Genomic DNA, 18057 nt, shown 5'->3' on the forward strand with positions numbered 1-18057 from the left:
TCAGCTAGAGAAATCCAGCTCCATCCCCGCTGAGCATAATATTGTTGTCCAGTAACAATCAGAAGGGGGGTAGGAATGAGCTGATATCCTGGCTCATTCAGGAGTGTCACACTGGATCCTACAGAGCTTGAAGCCTCAGGATATTGCTGGCAGGGGGGAAGTGGGCATCTCTGCAGAGCTCAAATCCAGCTAATGGCTAAGGAGCTCCTCAGGCTATAAAAGGATGTCTCCCCCGTGCTCGTACATGTGAGTCAAGTCCTGTTTTATTCCAGAACTGAAAAATGGAGAGATTCTGCACAACTAGAGCAGCTTTTTTGTTTCCAAATATTCTCTCTCTTGCTTGCATAGGAAGTGCATTGTGAAATGGAGGCTATTTTTTTCAACCTGCTTTTTTTCTTTTTTCTTTTTTTTTTTTTATAACTACATCAGTTTCACTGGGCCACTCACTGGCTCTCTGTTACTTTTTCATCTTGTTTCAATTTTTCCTTCTGGGACAAAAAAAGCAAAAGAAATAACAGTAAACAGAATCATAACTTGTGATGGGAATGAATCTGGACAGATAAACTGTGTTGTTATGTCAGACCCATATCGGGCTGGTTTTATGTTTTACAAATGGATAGGTGACAAAAAAATTCTGATGTCTACTACACATTTGCCCAGAGGGCAAAAGACAAACTCTGTAGTCATTTAAATTCAAGGTCAGTTCATAACAGACTTCCCTGTTACTCGAGAAAATTTTTGCACTGTCAGAAGGACAGTTTGAATGGATGCAAATTTTCTCATCACCAGGGTCTGCCATTTTATGACTCATGTGTGCTGCATAATTACAGCTATATCCTCACAGCACCAGTGGAATGTCACCTTTAATGTATCAGTCTCAAAATAATAAACACTAGGTTTTGCTTCTCTAGAATTACATTGCATGGAGTACATATATTTTGTACAGTGTGGTACAGGGATGGTCATTGTTGCACATGAGGCCTAAACCAACAAAACATCATTTGTGACTGGTTTAATGGCAAAAAAAGTTCATTAAATTATTAGATTTTTGTGTATGTGTTAAAATAACATTAAAATGCATTTTTGTTATTTTATTTTCTTCTTTATTAGGAATTTATATTGGAAATTGTGAGTGAATTTTATTAAGGTAAGGAAGATTTAGTCTATTATTTCGATACTCTCAATGAGATTTATCCATAGCTAATTGTGCAATAAACATGTCAGTGGTCTGTGGCTGTCTTTTTCCCCACATGTGTGATGTTGGTTTCTAAGGTCCTGTAGGATTGCAGTACCCTTTGAGAGTTCTGTGATGGTAGAAGATAGAGGAAAAGAAAAATTAGATTTTGTTGGAATAAGCCAATTGCAAAGGAAACAAATTTTTTCTTGGCAGTTTAACATAGCTCTTATTAAACAATGTGAAGCAACCAAATACCACTTACTACTATCTAATACTGCAATATAGGCCAATGTACTGTCACCTGTACAAGCTATCCAGTGCTCCTGTGTAGAGCATCCTTACGGATATATCTTTCCTTTCTCTCTTGCCTTCAGCTGTTCAACGGCTCTTTTTTGTTTCTGTGTTTGCCAAGGAGTTTCTTTGGTTTATGGTGCATCAATCCATTCTGTAGCTCTTAAGCATTTATTAAAAGATTACATATTGGATTTCAGGAGGGGATTCAATAGTATATTTAGCCATATGTGTGCAGACCCTAACATTTACACAAATCCGTACTAGATTTGCAGAGGGCTGCTTGAATTTCAGGCTTAGTGCCCAGAACACAACTGTCTTTTCCTTGTTCCTTTAGATTAACTACTTCATTTTGAAAAGTTATCTCTGCCTTGGTTTGCATATGTAAAGTAACGTGATAATGTGACTTCTTTTTCCAGCAAACTGTCTTTCTTGCTCTGAATTTTGCACTCTCTTGTACAGATGAGGATTTTCTGCCTTTATTTTTAAATTTCCAAGAGTAGCCATATGCTGTACCCTGGAGGAGAGTTCAACTGTACCTTTCAACTTATACACTAATATTTTAAATCCTGATTGTTTGGGGGAATTAATGTCTGTCTTTTAAAAGTATAATTTTTCTCTACTCTTTATTATATAGAAACTGCAATGCAGCATGGTATTGAGCTTTGAATAGTGAATAAATGACTAGCTGTTTTTTTTCAAAGATGTCTGAAAGTTCTCATTCTCAATCGTGGTTATCTGCTTGTTTTCTGTTTTCAGGAGAAGGAAGGCACTGAACTGAATTGTTGCATATGAATTTTTATGAATTTTAATATACACAACTCAGCTACTATATGAGCAGTGGAAGCTAAAGTGCTCTTTCATTCTGTGGTGGTTTTGCTTTCATTATTTACTGTTTACTACTGGGCACATAAATGAGTTACTGGTTTGACGGAATGAAGAGTTGCTGCCTTCAGTAATGGCTTTCACTTTTTTGCAGTTGACATATGGCTTATACTCCTTCAAAAACAGGCTTAGTTTGAAATCAATAGTATTAGGACCAAGTTATTGAAAGTAGAAAGTAGAAATGAAAGTCTCAAAAGGGTAAGAACGATTGATTCAGTGGTACAACTGGAGGCTTCTAGTTTCATTTCAGATATACGTGGGTACCCCCTCCAGCTTTCCCTCCAGAACATCACAGATGGGGACCCCAAACAATGGCACAAGCTTTTCATTCGCGCATCAAAGATAGCAAGTAACTTCTCAGTTACTGATTACTTTATGTATATCCTGTGAGGATGTAGAGGATAAAGATCAGTTTTTAAATGTGTCTTTATTTCATGTGGTGTGTGTTGTAGTTACCTGTAGATTATAACTACGGTTGTTCAACTAGGTAGTGAGTGAAATGTAGTTTTCAGGAGGGGCTTTTAATTGTCCTATGAAAAATTTTCGCGACCTAGTAAAGGCACCATCAGTTGCATGTCCTATAAAAAACTGAGTAGAAAAAGGAGTCTAGAAGATTACGAGAGATCTAACATTGTAGAAGCTACAAACAGATAAACGTGAGGTAGAGGAAATCTTGGAATAAAGTACCTGTGTTAATAAATTCTTGTAACTTTGGAAATGAAGCTACTTTTCCTCTTTTCTTACAGCAAGTGCTATTTCAGGATTTCTTCAGAGGATCTCAGATCTTAAGGAAAATATTCATAAACGGAGATAATGCAGTCTAATACCAGAGGGAATGTGTTTCTCGGTACCTTATTTATGTTAAAAAATTGTCAGGAAAGAGTGTACCAAACTGATGATTGTAGGTGTATAATATCACCTATACAGAGATGCATATTTAAATCTAGACTGTGTGAAAGGTCAGAGCTAAAAGATACTCTGCAGAAGACTTGGATTCAGAAGCTGTCATGTAGAAGCTAAAGTTAAATAATTCAGTCTTCTCATGCACTGGAAGGCAAAGCATAATATTGAAGGATTACAGTTCACTTGCAATGATATTGCCAAGTAAACCCTAGAGGGAAAGAAAAGGAATTTCATTCTAGAGTGTTTCAAGTTATATTTCTTGTATTCAGGTGGTGACCTATCAAACTAGCTGTCCCTACTTCTTATTCTTCTTCTCAGTAGTGGTAGTGGTAGAGGAGTACTAGCATTTTATTACTTTGGCAAGAAAAAAGAAATCATCAAAAAGTTTGATCCTTCAGTTCTGAGAAGGACAAAAATGATAATGGAGAGTGCTTTTTCCCCCCCCCCCCCCCCCATGCCTTCAGTGGGCAAGCTTTTCTCACAGTTTTCATTCTGGCTGTTGTGCAGGTGGTTGACCAGATCGACACGCTGACGTCTGACCTGCAGCTGGAGGATGAGATGACAGACAGTTCCAAAACAGATACACTGAACAGCAGCTCCAGCAGCACAACAGCTTCCAGCTTGGAGAAAGTCAAGGTGCGGGGCAGTGCACCGCTCATCAAGCCACCTGCGCACCCCTCCGCTATCCTCACTGTGCTGCGAAAGCCGAATCCGCCCCCACCACCGCCAAGACTGACGCCTGTCAAGTGTGATGAGCCTCCGAGGCTGCCACCTTCAGCCAACCCTGTCAAGACTAATGGTACCCTGCTACGAAATGGTGGCTTGCCAGTTGGGCCCAACCGCATCCCAAATGGAGATATGTGCTGTATACCAAACAGTAATTTGGAGAAAGTTGCGATGCAGCCTCTGATGCACAGACCTGAGAAAGAACGGTGTCCTCAGGCAGGAGCAAGGGAACGGGTACGATTTAGTGAAAAAGTGCAGTACCATGGCTATTGCCCTGACTGTGATGTTCGGTATAACATTAAAAACAGGGAGGTGCACTTGCACAGTGAGCCTGCCCTGTTTATGGGAAAGCTGCCACACCAGTGCCCTCCTCTGCCGCCTCCACCACCTCCACTGCCTCCATTTCCTCTGGAAAATGGAGGGTTGGGGATAAGTCCCAGTAATAGCTTTCCTCCTCCAAGACCTGTGACTGTGCCTCCACAAACTGCACCAAAACCCCAGAAGACCATCCTGAGGAAATCAACCACCACAACAGTGTGATGTATGCCACTTGAAACAACTTTGTTTTTTCCTATATATAAACATAAATAGGTAATAAGCACTTTCTACTTGAGCAATAAAATGACCCAATATATTACACCCTGTGACCAGTGAAGTGGCATAAAAATCACATGGTAAGTACAAAGAGGAATGCTTGTTCATCTTACTTCTACGCAACAAAAAATGTCATTATGGGAAAGGATACTTAAAAAATATACATGCTTTAGCTCAGAGTTTGTAAATGTCTATTGCTTTTTCATATCTGTCGTGTGGTTTAAAACACAGTGAAAAGAAAGTTCAGTTTGAAAATGCTGAGTGGTGATTCATGATAGATTTTGGTCTATCTGACATAAAGGAATAACTGTTGCTCCTGGGTTTTAGGAAACATCCTGTTTCTAGCAAGTACCTTTTAAAATGTCATTTGACAAAGCAAAGTGGAGTACCAGACAGCAGCTTTTGACTGAATTCTAGCAAATGCATTTTTCTCTGTCTGACTGCTTGAGCAAAGGCATTGTATGTGGAGCAGTGCAATAAGATGTAATCACCGGACTTGCAGGCAGCCTGATCTTTGGTGGGGAAGTAAAGAAATGATTGAAAGCTATGTTGACATGTCTTTGGAAAACAAAATTATCTTGCATTTTGTTTCTCACTTGCTCAATGTACTATAGTCAAGGTGAAGTACAGAGTTTTCAGGTGAGCACAATAGTTTCATTCAGTTCCCCCCTATTTCCACTGCTCCATCTGCAAAATGTTAGTAATATTTTATCTCATGTGTGATTGCAGTAGATTAAAACAACAAAGTGCAGTCCTGGATTTTTCACAAAGCTTTTGTGTGGTGCAAATGTCTTTTTGAAGGCAAAGAAAATTTTGCCTGTGGCCTTCAGGGACAACCACTTAATTCATGTAAAGAGCTTTGAAGTTGAAAAGCTCGGTGCAATTATAAAGCATTAACATGCAAAACAAGATATTTTACATGTTATCACATTTTGATGGTGAACCCAATTAATATTCTTACGGGTTGAAAAAAAGTCCTCAGTGTTTTTAGTTATTTTATGAGAGAACATTCTTTTATTCTCACAAAGGGAATTGCTGGCACCTAGAGTTAAAAAACATCTGATCAGTGAAGAAAATCTGATAATAAACCTGTTATTTACAAAAGTTGTGCCAAATTAATCTCAAATGGCCCAACAGCAGATGCTATATAAAAGCAGTATGCTTTTTTTCAGCTGAAATGTAAAACATACTCTATGGCAAAACAGAAAAAACTAGACAAAACAGATTTTCATTTTAATGCTGCCACACTGGGAATTTTTGCCACTTCGCCTGTGTTATTATTTATGTAAACTGTATATCATAAAGTTAAGTTAGTAATAACTATGATAAATAAAATCTATCACTAGCAAATACCTATATTTGCATGTAGATTGGAAAAAACATAATGACTCTTTCAAGTTCCTTAGTTCTGAATCACTTGTAATCACTGGTAAGGAAAGTGCAGTCTTTAAACTGAAGGACTTGGGGGTGTGGGGTCCAAAGTGCTAATGCTAATGCCATCGCACCCAATGGGGGAATAAGCAAGGCCAACCAAAGCAGCAACAAATGTGCCTTGGCTGCCTCATCAGATGACAATGAGGAGACCAACCACCTCAAGGGTGTGCATGAACATAGTGGATCCTCGTGCACCTCTCCAGGGAAACCTGCGTGCTTTATTACCTCTCTGAAATGCCTATACACCAACACACGCAGCATGGGGAATAAACAGGAGGAATTAGAGGTCTGTGTGTGGTCACAGGGCCATGAGCTGATTGCAGTTACAGAGACATGGTGGGACAGCTCACATGACTGGAATGCTGTCATGGATGGCTACATATGTTTTAGGGAAGACAGGCCAGCAAGGCAAGGTGGGGGAGTTGCTCTTTATGTGAGGGAGCAACTGAGATGTATTGAGCTCTGCCTAGGGGTGGAGGAAGAATGAGTTAAGAGCCTATGGGTAAAAATTAAGGGGCAGGCTAATATGGGTGACACTGTTGTGGGCATTTGCTACAGGCCACCTGATCAGGAAGAGCAAGTCGACGAGGCCTTCTACAGGCAGCTGGAAGTAAACTCACAATTGCAGGCCCTGGTTCTCACAGGGGACTTCAACCACCCTGATATTTGATGGAAAAGCAACATGGCGAGGCACACACAATCCAGGAGGTTCCTGCAGAGCTTCAAGGATAACTTCTTGAGTCAAGGGGTGGATATACCAACGAGGCAAGATGTGCTGCTGGACCTTATGCTAAAAACCAAGGATCTGGCTGGCTGAGGATGTGAAGGTTGGGGGTAGCCTTGGCTGCAGTGACCATGAGATGGTGGAGTTCAAGATCCTGTGTGGTAGAAGCAGGGCAGCAAGTAGGATTACTAGATCAGGATGTCCAAGAGAGCTGGTCAATATTCAAGTACCACTCTCTCCAAGCTCAAGATTGGTGCATCCCTAGGAGGAAGAAGTCAAGCAAAGAGCCAGGAGTCCCACATGGATGAGCAAAGAGCTTCTAGAGAAAATCTAGTGGAAGAAGGAGGTTTACAGTATGTCAAAAAAAAGAGACTGACCGCATGGGAAGAATACAGGAATGGTGTCAGTGTATGCAGAGATGCAATGAGGAAGGCCAAGACCAACTTGGAACTAATTCTGGCAAGGGGTGTCAAGGATAACAAGAAGGGCTTCTTCACATACATCAGCAGTAAAAGAAATACTGGAGAAACCATAGGCCTGCTGCTGAATGAGGTGGGTGCCCTGGTGACACAGTGTGCAGAGAAGGCAGAGTTACAGAGTGCCTTCTTTGCTTTGGTCTATACTGCTAAGGCTGGCCCTCAGCTATCCCAGCCCCCAAAGGTGAGACAGAAATTCTGGAGAAAGGAGGACTTCCCCTTAGTTGAGGGGGATTGGGTCAGAGATCACCTAGGCAAACCGGGTCCTCGCAAGTCCATGGGCCCAATGGGGTGCACCTATGAGTGCTGAAGGAGCTGGCGGATGTTCTTGCTGAGCCACTCTCCATCATCTTTGAAAGGTCATGGAGGACAGGAGAGGTGCCCATGGACTGGAGGGTAGCCAATCTCACTCCAGTCTACAAAAAGGGCAAGAAGGAGGACGCAGGAAACTCTAGGCCAGTCAGCCTCACCTCCATCCCTGGAAAGGTGATGGAGCAGGTCATCCTGGAGGTGACATCCAGTCATGCAGAAAAGGAGAAGGTTATCAGAAGTAGTCAACATGGGTTCAGCAAGGGGAGATCATGCTTGACCAACCTGAGAGCCTTCTATGATGGTGTGACTGGCTGGCTAGACGAAGGGAGAGCAGTGGATGTCATTTACCTTGACTTCAGCAAGGCTTTTGACATTGTCTCCCACAACGTCCTCATAGGTAAGCTTAGGAAGGGTGGGTTTGATGAGTGGGTGGTGTGGTGGACACAGAGCTGGCTCAAAAACAGAGGTCAGAGGGTCGTGATCAACAGAACAGGGTCTGGTTGGAGCCCCGTAACTAGGGGTGTTCCCCAGGCGTCTGTGCTGGGTCCAGTCCTGTTCAACATATTCATCAGTAATGTGGACGAAGGCATAGAGTGTAACCTCAGCAAGTTTGCTGATGATTCCAAGCTGGGAGGAGGGGCTGATACACCAGCAGGCTGTGCTGCCATCCAACAAGACCTGGACAGGCTGGAGAGCTGGGCCCAGGGGAACTGAATGAAATTCAACAAGAGCAAGTGCAAGGTCCTGCACCTGGGGAGGAACAGCCCCATGCACCGGTGCAGGCTGGGGGGTTCACCTGCTGGAAAGTGGCTCTGTTGAGAAGGACCTGGGAGTGCTGGTGGACAGCAAGCTGACTCTGGGCCAGCACTGTGCCCTTGTGGCCAAGAAGGCCAACGGTATCCTGGGCTGCATTAAAAGGAGTGTGGCCAGCAGGTCGAGGGAGGTTATCCTCCCCCTCTGCTCTGCCCTAGTGAGGCCACATCTGGAGTGCTGTGTCCAGTTTTGGGCCCCGCAGTTTAAGGAAGACAGGGAACTACTGGAGAGATTCTAGCAGAGAGCGATGTAGATGATCAGGGGACTGGAGCACCTCTCTTATGAGGGACGGCTGACAGACCTGGGTTTGTTCAGCCTGGAGCAGAGAAGACTGAGGGGGAATCTTATCAGTGCTTATAAATATCTAGGGGGAAGGTGTCAGGACGATGGGACTGGTCTCTTTTCAAAAGTGCCCAGTGACAGGACAAGGGGCAATGGGCACAAGCTGGAACACAGGAAGTTCCACTTAAATATGAGGAAAAACTTCCTTCCTGTGAGAGTGACTGGAACAGGCTGCCCAGGGAGGGTGTGGAGTCCCTTCCCTGGAGACATTCAAAACCCGCCTGGATGCGTTCCTGTGCCCCCTGCTCTGGGTGTGCCTGCTCAAGCAGGGGGCTTGCACAAGATGATCTCCAGAGGTCCCTTCCAACCCCTACCATTCTGTGGTTCTATGGTGCTGTGATTTTTAATTTAGAACTCTATTTACATGCAATAATAGGTGTTAAACTGAAAACCAATTTTTAAGCAATTTTCCTATATAGACATTATAGTACATTTTTAGTATTTTAACTAAAATAATAATAATATAATCATAACAAAAACCCTAACAGATAACTACCCTTTGAACACCTTTGCGGTGAACAAAGGTTGTATTTTGTGCAAATAGACATTTAAAGTCTAAAGCTTTATAGTGTATTCCCTGCATAAAAACTGCAAAGCAAAAAAATAGTCAGAAGTTCTCAATCATGCTTTCCCCAATGGTCCCCATGTGTTTTTTATGATGCACTTTACTTTTTGTATTTTTTTACGGTGCTTATTCTCGTGAGGGCTGGGCTGTCGCCAAATGAATTCATGATTCCTGCCCTTGCAGCAGGAGGCAGTAACTCGTTTTGCATGTGTGTGAGATCTTTGCTGCGTACATGAAGTTTCTGTTAGCTGAGGTCTGCATGCGCCCTGGGACTCCACAGCACCTCCCTTCCTCCCATATTGAAAATTACATTTAAAATCTCTGGAAAAATGTGTGGGCATATCCGCATTGCTTATCAACCATGTTTTCTTTTAAAAAGAAAACTTTTGCTCTCTGTTTGACTTTGTCACTACTCTGGAGGTCATATAAAAACTGTTACAAACTAGTTTAATTTTTTTTTTCCTTCGTCAAAGAGCTGCTGTGTACAAGGAATTATAGGATAATGCAAATCAAACATCTCATATTTTATATAAAATATTTGTTTTTTCTCAAATTAGAGAAATTAACACTGAATAATTTTGGGTGGGAGGGTCTGCTGCACATGTCTAACTTCACTTGGCTCTATTTTTCCAGCATAAGCTCATCTCTGACAGCAGAGCATGGTATTTCTCTGGATTCTGTCTCTGAAAGTGTCAGAGTCTCATGAACACATTAGTACCTACACATTAGGTGCTGTACTCTATGAATATGCATTGATACACATATAAATTTTACTTCTGTTGCAGTAAGTTTACAGTTCTCAGCTCTGGGAAGTTTAAGTGGCATCTGACTTTCAACATTTCATGTTCAGTTTTGGCATCCAAAATCTTCCACCTTGCACTTTATTCTCTCTTTCAGAGGGGCTTTCTTGTCTCTCTCCCCATGACTCCTGAGTACCCTTTCACAAAGTACTGCCCTTCTTTGTGAATTTTCATGGGGGGAAGAGTGCTGTGCTATAAAAACAAGAAATACAGCTTTTAAAATGCAGTGCTGCTTTTGGCCAGAAATGCAATTTCCAAATGTGAAGGAAATACATTGTTTTTCTGCAAAGTTTGCTAACCCAGGCTTTCTTTAATGCACCAAAGTGTTCCAAGGTTCTGCTAAATCATGCTATGAATGTTGAATCGATTCTTCTGTTCTAATGAGACCGTCTTTCATAGAACTGTGTCCTATTGTAAGCTATTTTTATTTTATAACAGTTACATGTTATTAACATGACAGAATAAAATTCAGGCTAAAACAGGTAAACCTGCAAAGCATGTGAAACAATTAAGTTTTGCAGCACTGTCTGGAAACTTCAAGTAAGAACTCTAAAAATAAGGAAGAATGCAATGCTATATTCAGCCAGCAGTGTTTTTTACATCTATATTTGGAATGTAATCTCTGTGTAGCATTTCTGAACACCTATAACATAGCTTGTTTCACACCTTACTGAGGAAAACACAATAAACTAAACAGAACCGGACAAGAACTGTCTGCCTTTGAAACGTAGATATAATCTCTTTGAGATTTTATTTATTGTTTCACAAAGTTGTTAACACCTGAAAAACTGAAAGGCCAGTAACAGTCCTCAGAGCTTTAATTCAACATTTGCCATCTCAGACTGCTCCTCAGTTTTGATTCCCTAAAGGTATTTTAAAGTCTGAATTGTCCATATCTAGACTTCTCAAATGCAAATAGAAGGAGGTGGTCGTTTCTATCAATTTAATGAAGAGGACAAGCTTAGGAAAATGGAAATAAGCAATGAAACTTGCTTAATTTGTAATAATGGTATTGATTAATAAAAAATAGCATATGGATGCTTTATAAGAAAGGAACACTAGGAGAGTAAAATCCAATAACAATCCTTTTTAAGGACATAAGGTGAGAATCTTCAAAAAGATTGTGGATCTTTTTATCACCTAGTAAAAGTCACTGTTCTTCCTTCTTTCTTGGCTTCTGGAGTTGTTACAGCTCTCATCACATCGTCCATTGTTCATAGAAACAAAAGTTTCCAAATCTTCATCCTCCTTCTTTATAATTAAATCAATAGTTTATTTAAAATGTTACAGGTAGTAAGTAAAGTAGACTACAGCACTTGTTAACTTCCTTCAGATAACTTGGTGATTGGTTTTGAAGCAAGCAGAGTGTAGAGTGAGGTCTTTACCAGAGGGAGCTGTGTATGCCCTCTGGACCTGCTCAGATCTCTTTGTTTCCATGTTCTAATTTCACTTTCCTTTCAGTGGTACCATGAACAGTAAGTTAACATGTGGAGATAAAATCACACTATGGTTGCTATGTCACACATCTGATATACTCTTAAAGTAGCTGTGAGTATTGGGCACATATTTTTACAGAGACAGCATTTCTCATTCCCTGTTTGTATGTATGCTGTGATCCATGCTTTTTCAGAGGCTGGGTGTGTGTGTAGAAGTGAATACTTATCCACTGTTCAAACTAGTACTAATAATGAAAGCATCAGGCTTAGAGCTGCAGCAAGGTCTTGTAAGTGAAATAATGTGCGAAAGCATGCAGTAGAAGAAATGTCTATGATAAACTATGTTAGGCACACTGTTTAGAATACTTAATCTGAAAAATACTTGGCACCTGTTGAATAACCACATTGTATTTTGTAGGGCAATGTGTGATATATAGCATGCAAGAGTTGTGTGCTGCAGCCTACCGTTTCTGAATCTTACTAGCACAGGCCATGCAGTTCATAACAGACGCAGCAGTGGCAGCCCTGGAGCAGTGGCTCAGCCTGCTGCAATGCAGTGCATACCAACTGCAGTTGAGCCTCATCTTCGGTAGCAGTTACATGGTGATGGTTTTTAAATGGGAAAGACTACCAGGGATTCTATCTACTGGTCTGTTTTGTGGTGGAGAAGAGCCTAAGAGAGCAAGTTTCTCCCTCAGTCGTAATTTTGACAGGTATCTGTAGTGGTGCATCTTAGGATAGCTCTGGGAAGCACATGCAAGTTAACTTTCATTCCTGATCTTAAACAATCTGGCTACCTCATGTTGGTCAAAGAGCTCTCTTGTTAGGTGAGGCTGGAGCTGCTGGGATAAAGGGACCAGGTATCCTGCTGCAGGAGAGTGGCTTGTGCTGTTGTCATCTACTACTGTTCTATTTTTTCACATTTGTTCAGGTATGGCAAAGTCCCCATGTTACTACACGGTTGGAGGGTTTTGTGAAGAAATTACACCATGCACTGTATCCATCAGCTGGGCTGCATTATTCAGTGGTGTAAGCAGGTGGGACCTTGGCAATATTTAGGTTGCCCAGTCTTTTGCAATGCTGAATCTTTGGAAATTTTGAGGCATAGTTTTCTTATTGTTGAGGTAATCAGTCTCCTCTCCTATCAGGTTATAAAAATAAGGTAAGAATCTCTCATGCAGGTGTGACCAAGAGGAACTAGAACCTTTCATATTTTGCAGGACTGTGTTCGTATTGCAGGACTATGTGTCTTTCGTAGTGTGAAAATGTTTTTCGTAGGTAGATGAGAAAAAGTAAGGTCTGATGCAGTAAAAGAAGTAGAACATAAATTGCACCTGATAGCCAGCCAACAGGAGTGCTTTGAACAGTGAGTAAGATCAGGACCATTCTGCTGCCTTGTTTGGGGAAGATAAAGAGCAGAGCTCCAGAAATTGCTGTATCTTCTCCTCAAGAGAAGAGTTTTTTTCTTTTATCCTGAAATATTTGATGTATATACTAAGTCTTTTCAAGGAACTGAGCACAGTCTGCTTCACTGTTGGTTGTAAATTATATTAATAATAAGAAATTGTATTTATGTAAGAGTTTTCTGATCTCAGATCTGTCCCTTTATGTTGTTTGCCTCATCTTTTGACTGACTTCTTTTGCAATCTTGCAAGCAATAGTGGAAAAAAATAATTTATGTAAGAGCAGAAACTTAATAGGTAAATTAAGAAAAAAAGGAACTTTGAACAAATATGTTTAAGTATATTTTTCAGCAGTGCTTGCATGATGATGACTACATCAATCTCAGAGTTTGTTTTTCTTTAAGTAGGGTTATTATGCATTGCTTTAAACGTAATCTTGAATCACTTTAATCATAAGAGAGCAAGAAAAAATCCAGCCAGTGTCAAAATTTTTCAAAGAAGTGTTTATTTCCTTTCCAGTACAATGTTGACTTTGCTAAGTAAAAGTTATTAATGCATGTCAGTCTCCTTCCTGGAAAAATTAACATGTGAAAAACAAAACATGATGATAATATCTTTTTGTATAAATCTCTATTTTATGGAAATACAGCGATGATTGTGTACTGGAGTTACAAATAGCCTTATCTCCTGTCACCAAGGAGTAACTAACATACTGTAATTTTAATGAACGGCTGTTTTCCTTCAGTTTCACAATTTCAACATAATTGCATAGTTCAACTTTATAATTTTAAGTTTCAGACCCGTGTGAGATAGTGTTGTGTTTAGCAGTCATTAAGATGAACTGCAGCCAACACCAGTGGAAGCTGACTTTTGAAACAAAGCCAGTGTACTTTCCTCACACCCACTGCAAAAGGATTGGTTGCAGAATCTTTCTGGTACTACATAAAAAGCTGTTTGTATGTCTGTGTATTCCAGTTTCTCCCTTGTTTGTAAAAAACACTCTACAGTGACATCTACTTCGGTAAATGTTAGATTTGCAAATACTTGGTATTAGGAAATACTGATTCATTGAAGATAATACAACACAAAAGAAAAACCTCGCTGATTCTCACAATATCATGTATTTAGTCTTACAAGAAAACTATGTAGCAGTTATCTCTCCATAGTGTATAACAAGACACATATGAAGAAAGGCACTTATGCTACCATGTAGCAATTGTTACAGATGAAAATTCATTTCTTTTACACTTGGTAGCAATGCATCTCTCTGTACTGATTAAATGTATGAGGGAAATGGACTTGGAGATGACTTCGAAGTTCAGCCATATCTGCGTGGACCAGCTTCTTCATACAGTGCTGTTAAGCCAGTCCAGTTGAATCAATACCAAAAAATTAACAGAGAAAGTGTTTTTTGTTTTGCTTGCTTTCTTTCTTTTATTTTGGGTAATAAGGCAATGTGGGCCTTTCTGTATCTGTTAATGACAGAGGCTTATTTATTTTTATTTGATTAAAGTATGGGACATGAATATGCTTGTGAAATGAGTCTAGCACTGGGAGCAGTGGGTATAGCACAGACAGAATCAGCAAAATTCACCTGAATTTGAAAGCTGCCTCCATTTAGTCCAGAAGTTTTAAAGTACAGCAGTTTTGAAGAATGTTCATAAAGAAATCTGCTGATACCTTAATTTGTCCTACATTACCTAGACGGGAGAGTATTTGAAACATTTCCCTCTTTTTATCTCACTGACTAAATAAAGGAATAAAAGTCACGTTTGCTGTTTAGCATATAATCGAAAAATAAGGGTGATATCCTCACTAAAAGTAAGTTCCTGTGCTATAACTGAAGACACAGAAGTATTACAGAAAGCTAAGTGGCGTTCAATAGGAATTCCGTAATTAACAGTTAAGGGGACTTTTATTATTAGCCGTCAAGTGAATGTAGAACACATTAATGAATGCATAGAAAACATGAGATTTAATAATATATAGTAGATAAAAATGTGGTTAAGTGCTTTAAATCCTGTCCTGTAGGACAGTAAAATGATAAATTTAAAATGAGATTCTAATGAGTTAGTAAGACTCTAATATCTCTGGGACTTGTGCTTTAGATACAGAGTGAAAGAAGGTGTAATGCATAGCCGCACTGCCCAGGATCACTGGAGGCAATGACAAACTTCTTCCTGGAGGGACTGTGTTCCTGGTGCTGCAGCATTTCTAGACCTCATGCTAAATCAGATATAAGGGACATTATATCTCAATATCCCTCACATAGCCAGACACTTCTTCAGGCCAGTGTAGTAAGAAGGCAGTGCCTCAGTGCACTACAGACAACACAAACCACACAATTTGCTCAGCCCAGGGTTTCATTCTACCAGAATTATACCGTATTCAGGTAGTTTGAAAGTTTGGCTTCTTGTACCTTTCATTATCTTCTCGTTCCCTACTACCTTTCTTTCTGCACAAATGCACTGTAGCATAAGAATGGGATAAAGTTTGCCTCTGATTTTAGCTTTATTTAATGTGGATCAATATTAATAAAATTTATGAGATGTGACAATAAAAATGTTTATAAATGATATTCTGATACCATCAGTTCACTTTTAACTGGAAACATGCCAATCATCAACAGCCCATGCTAGCAATTGAACAAGAGAGAAGAAAATTTACCTTTCCTATCTTAGCATGCATTGACTGATACCAGGCAGCCAGTTTGCCTCCCTATGCTATCACTGAGTTTACCTTTAAGCAGATGATTGAAACTAAGGTCTCTGTGATTGTCACAAACTAAAAGTGTTGTATTTCACAGATTGATGGGCTCCTTGATTGTCTGTCACCGATGAAAATATTCACAGCATTTTGGTCAGTGCTTTTCATCCTAAGTATTCAGAATAAAGATTCGGACACCATCCTTTATACTTGAGTGTTGGAGGACAGAAGAGAGTGGGCATTTTTTATTCTCTCTTCGAGCAACATCAAAAGCTTTCTGTTAGAAACTTATGTAGTTTCTTGCCAGAACTGGCCTGGCCTTCTAGACTCTGATTTTAGCCTGAAGATTAAATGGCTGACGTTCCCAGGGGCTCTCAACTTACTACCAAAGTACTGGTATCTCAGGAGGTCTGTTTTTGAAGATCATGTAGTAAATCTATCAAAAGACTGAAATAAAGCACTTCTTTCCTGAAACGATTTTAATGGTATATTTGCTTCCATGAATTTTTAATAACTGTTTATTTTCCTGAAGTGAAATAAATCTTCTATCAAAATGCTATAATTCCCTACCAGTACAAATACTCCTATCTTGTGTCCAGTAAAGTCTTTCAGACAGCAGGTGTCATGGACAAGAAAATCTTACAGAATTACTGCTGCATGTGTAAGAACTGTCTTGTGTGTTTGTTTAGTGGAGCATAGGATTGCTTACTGCTCTCATATCAGCCCTTATTTCCCCAGTGGATGTTAATGGGACAGTACAGATTTGGAATTGCATTGGAAATCAACTCCTTTTTTTTTTATATCTGTTTTGGAAGAGCTGTCATATTCAACGTGTGGCTCATGCCAAGCAGTAAAATGCAGACAAGCAAACTTTGCATACTCCAAATGTCCAAATACATGATCAACAAAAATCTTCTAAAATATATTCACTGATAGGGCTTAAACACGCTTAAAACTTCCCTTGAATAGAAACTAGGAATCCGGTATTTAAAGTACCCAAACTCTGCTACTTTAAAATGCAAGGATAAAAATACTGAGTTTGTTTCATTCAGCGAGGTTTCCACTTGTCCAGGTTTTAACCTCGAAGTGTGTAGTAATCCTGATAGAAATGAGTAGTGACAGTCTCTGCCTCTAGAGAATATACTAGTCTAGATTCAGGAAATATCTGACACCATGAAGCTAATTTTATACTAGCTGACTTAGGAGCAAGAAAGTATTAAAACTGGACAGCCTGTATAGGGTGCAGTCCTTCAATAAAGCACATTTTCAGATTAGAGAGATCTAAAGGATAAAAGGATACCAAAGAGCAAATTACAGACTTCTCACATTTAGCAATGCATAAAATGATTTTAAAGCTCAGTTTTCATTGGTATTGAAGCAAAATTAAGTGGTTTGGAGGACAAACAGATTAATGAATGCTGCTGAATAGGTCTCAAAAGTGGAAAGAAAAATGAAAAAGCAACATAAAAACATTTAACAACTGGCCAAAGTGCAAATTTTCGTTTAGCTCCACAACAGTAATGTGTTAAAAATACAAAGCTTTGTGTTTTACTGCAAGATAGATGGTAGAAGTAGACACATATACTATGATCAACCCTGCGCAACAGAGCAGAAGAGCTGAAAGTGGATGGTACATCTTGACTTCTCTGGGCTTTTCCATTGGGATAGGTGTTGCTCATTTGGCTGTTGTTCCATGATCATTTATAGCTGATGTGCATCTACCAGGCAGCTTTGCAGCTGTACACCCTTGGTCTGATGCAGGTGTGCAGGCCTGGTGACATTTCAGTTGAATTAGTCTGTGTTTCTGGGTGTCGGTGTCAGGTTGCCATTGCCAGGTGCACCAGCTGCTACCCACTGCCCGTTATTCCTCAAGTGAAGTGGCAGTTCTTGGAAGAGTGTCCCAGGCACTGCCAGACCCTATCTATCTGCCGTTTTCATGTCTCAGCTTGGACACAGCCAACCTTCTCATAGAAGGAACAAGACTTCTTAGGAGTCCATTATTATCCCTGGTCTTGCTGTAGGCCTACTTCAGAGTTTTTCCTCTATCCTTCCAGTTGCAGGCAGTGATATTGGAAGAAACAGACAGATCCAATCTATTAATACAAGGCTCTGAGGCTGGTATTACCACCAGAATTTTGTGTTTTCGTTAATGGGATATTCTAGATAGCACCAGGCCTGCTGGCATCAGATGGGGATTCATCCTTCTCAAAAGGGGAAGAGGGTCTTGTGAGGCTGATTGACAGAGCTTTAAACTAGACTTGAAGGGGGAAGAGGATGATATGGCCTCACCTGTGACAAGCCATGGGGTGGCATGCCAAGGTTAGAGGGATGGGATGATAGTGAGGCCCTCAGCCTGCTGCTCTGATACTTCCTGGGTACACTGGTGCACATTTGAAATCTTACGGAGATGAACCAGGGCTCCTGAAGTAATAGTAGCCAACAGGGAACACCAATTAAATACCTCAAAGGA

At 40.3% G+C, this 18057-nt stretch overlaps 1 protein-coding gene across 1 annotated transcript in view; it reads left to right on the forward strand.

The window, feature by feature from the left end:
• Window positions 1-18057, forward strand: part of PRR16 (proline rich 16) — a 166510-nt gene that overhangs the window by 106629 nt on the left and 41824 nt on the right. The window contains 1 exon segment of the mRNA XM_075079053.1: window positions 3764-4656. Coding sequence (XP_074935154.1) covers window positions 3764-4522 — 759 coding nt within the window. The 3' untranslated portion in view covers window positions 4523-4656.

Source organism: Phalacrocorax aristotelis, chromosome Z, assembly GCF_949628215.1.
Source record: "Phalacrocorax aristotelis chromosome Z, bGulAri2.1, whole genome shotgun sequence".
Taxonomy (NCBI): domain Eukaryota; kingdom Metazoa; phylum Chordata; class Aves; order Suliformes; family Phalacrocoracidae; genus Phalacrocorax; species Phalacrocorax aristotelis.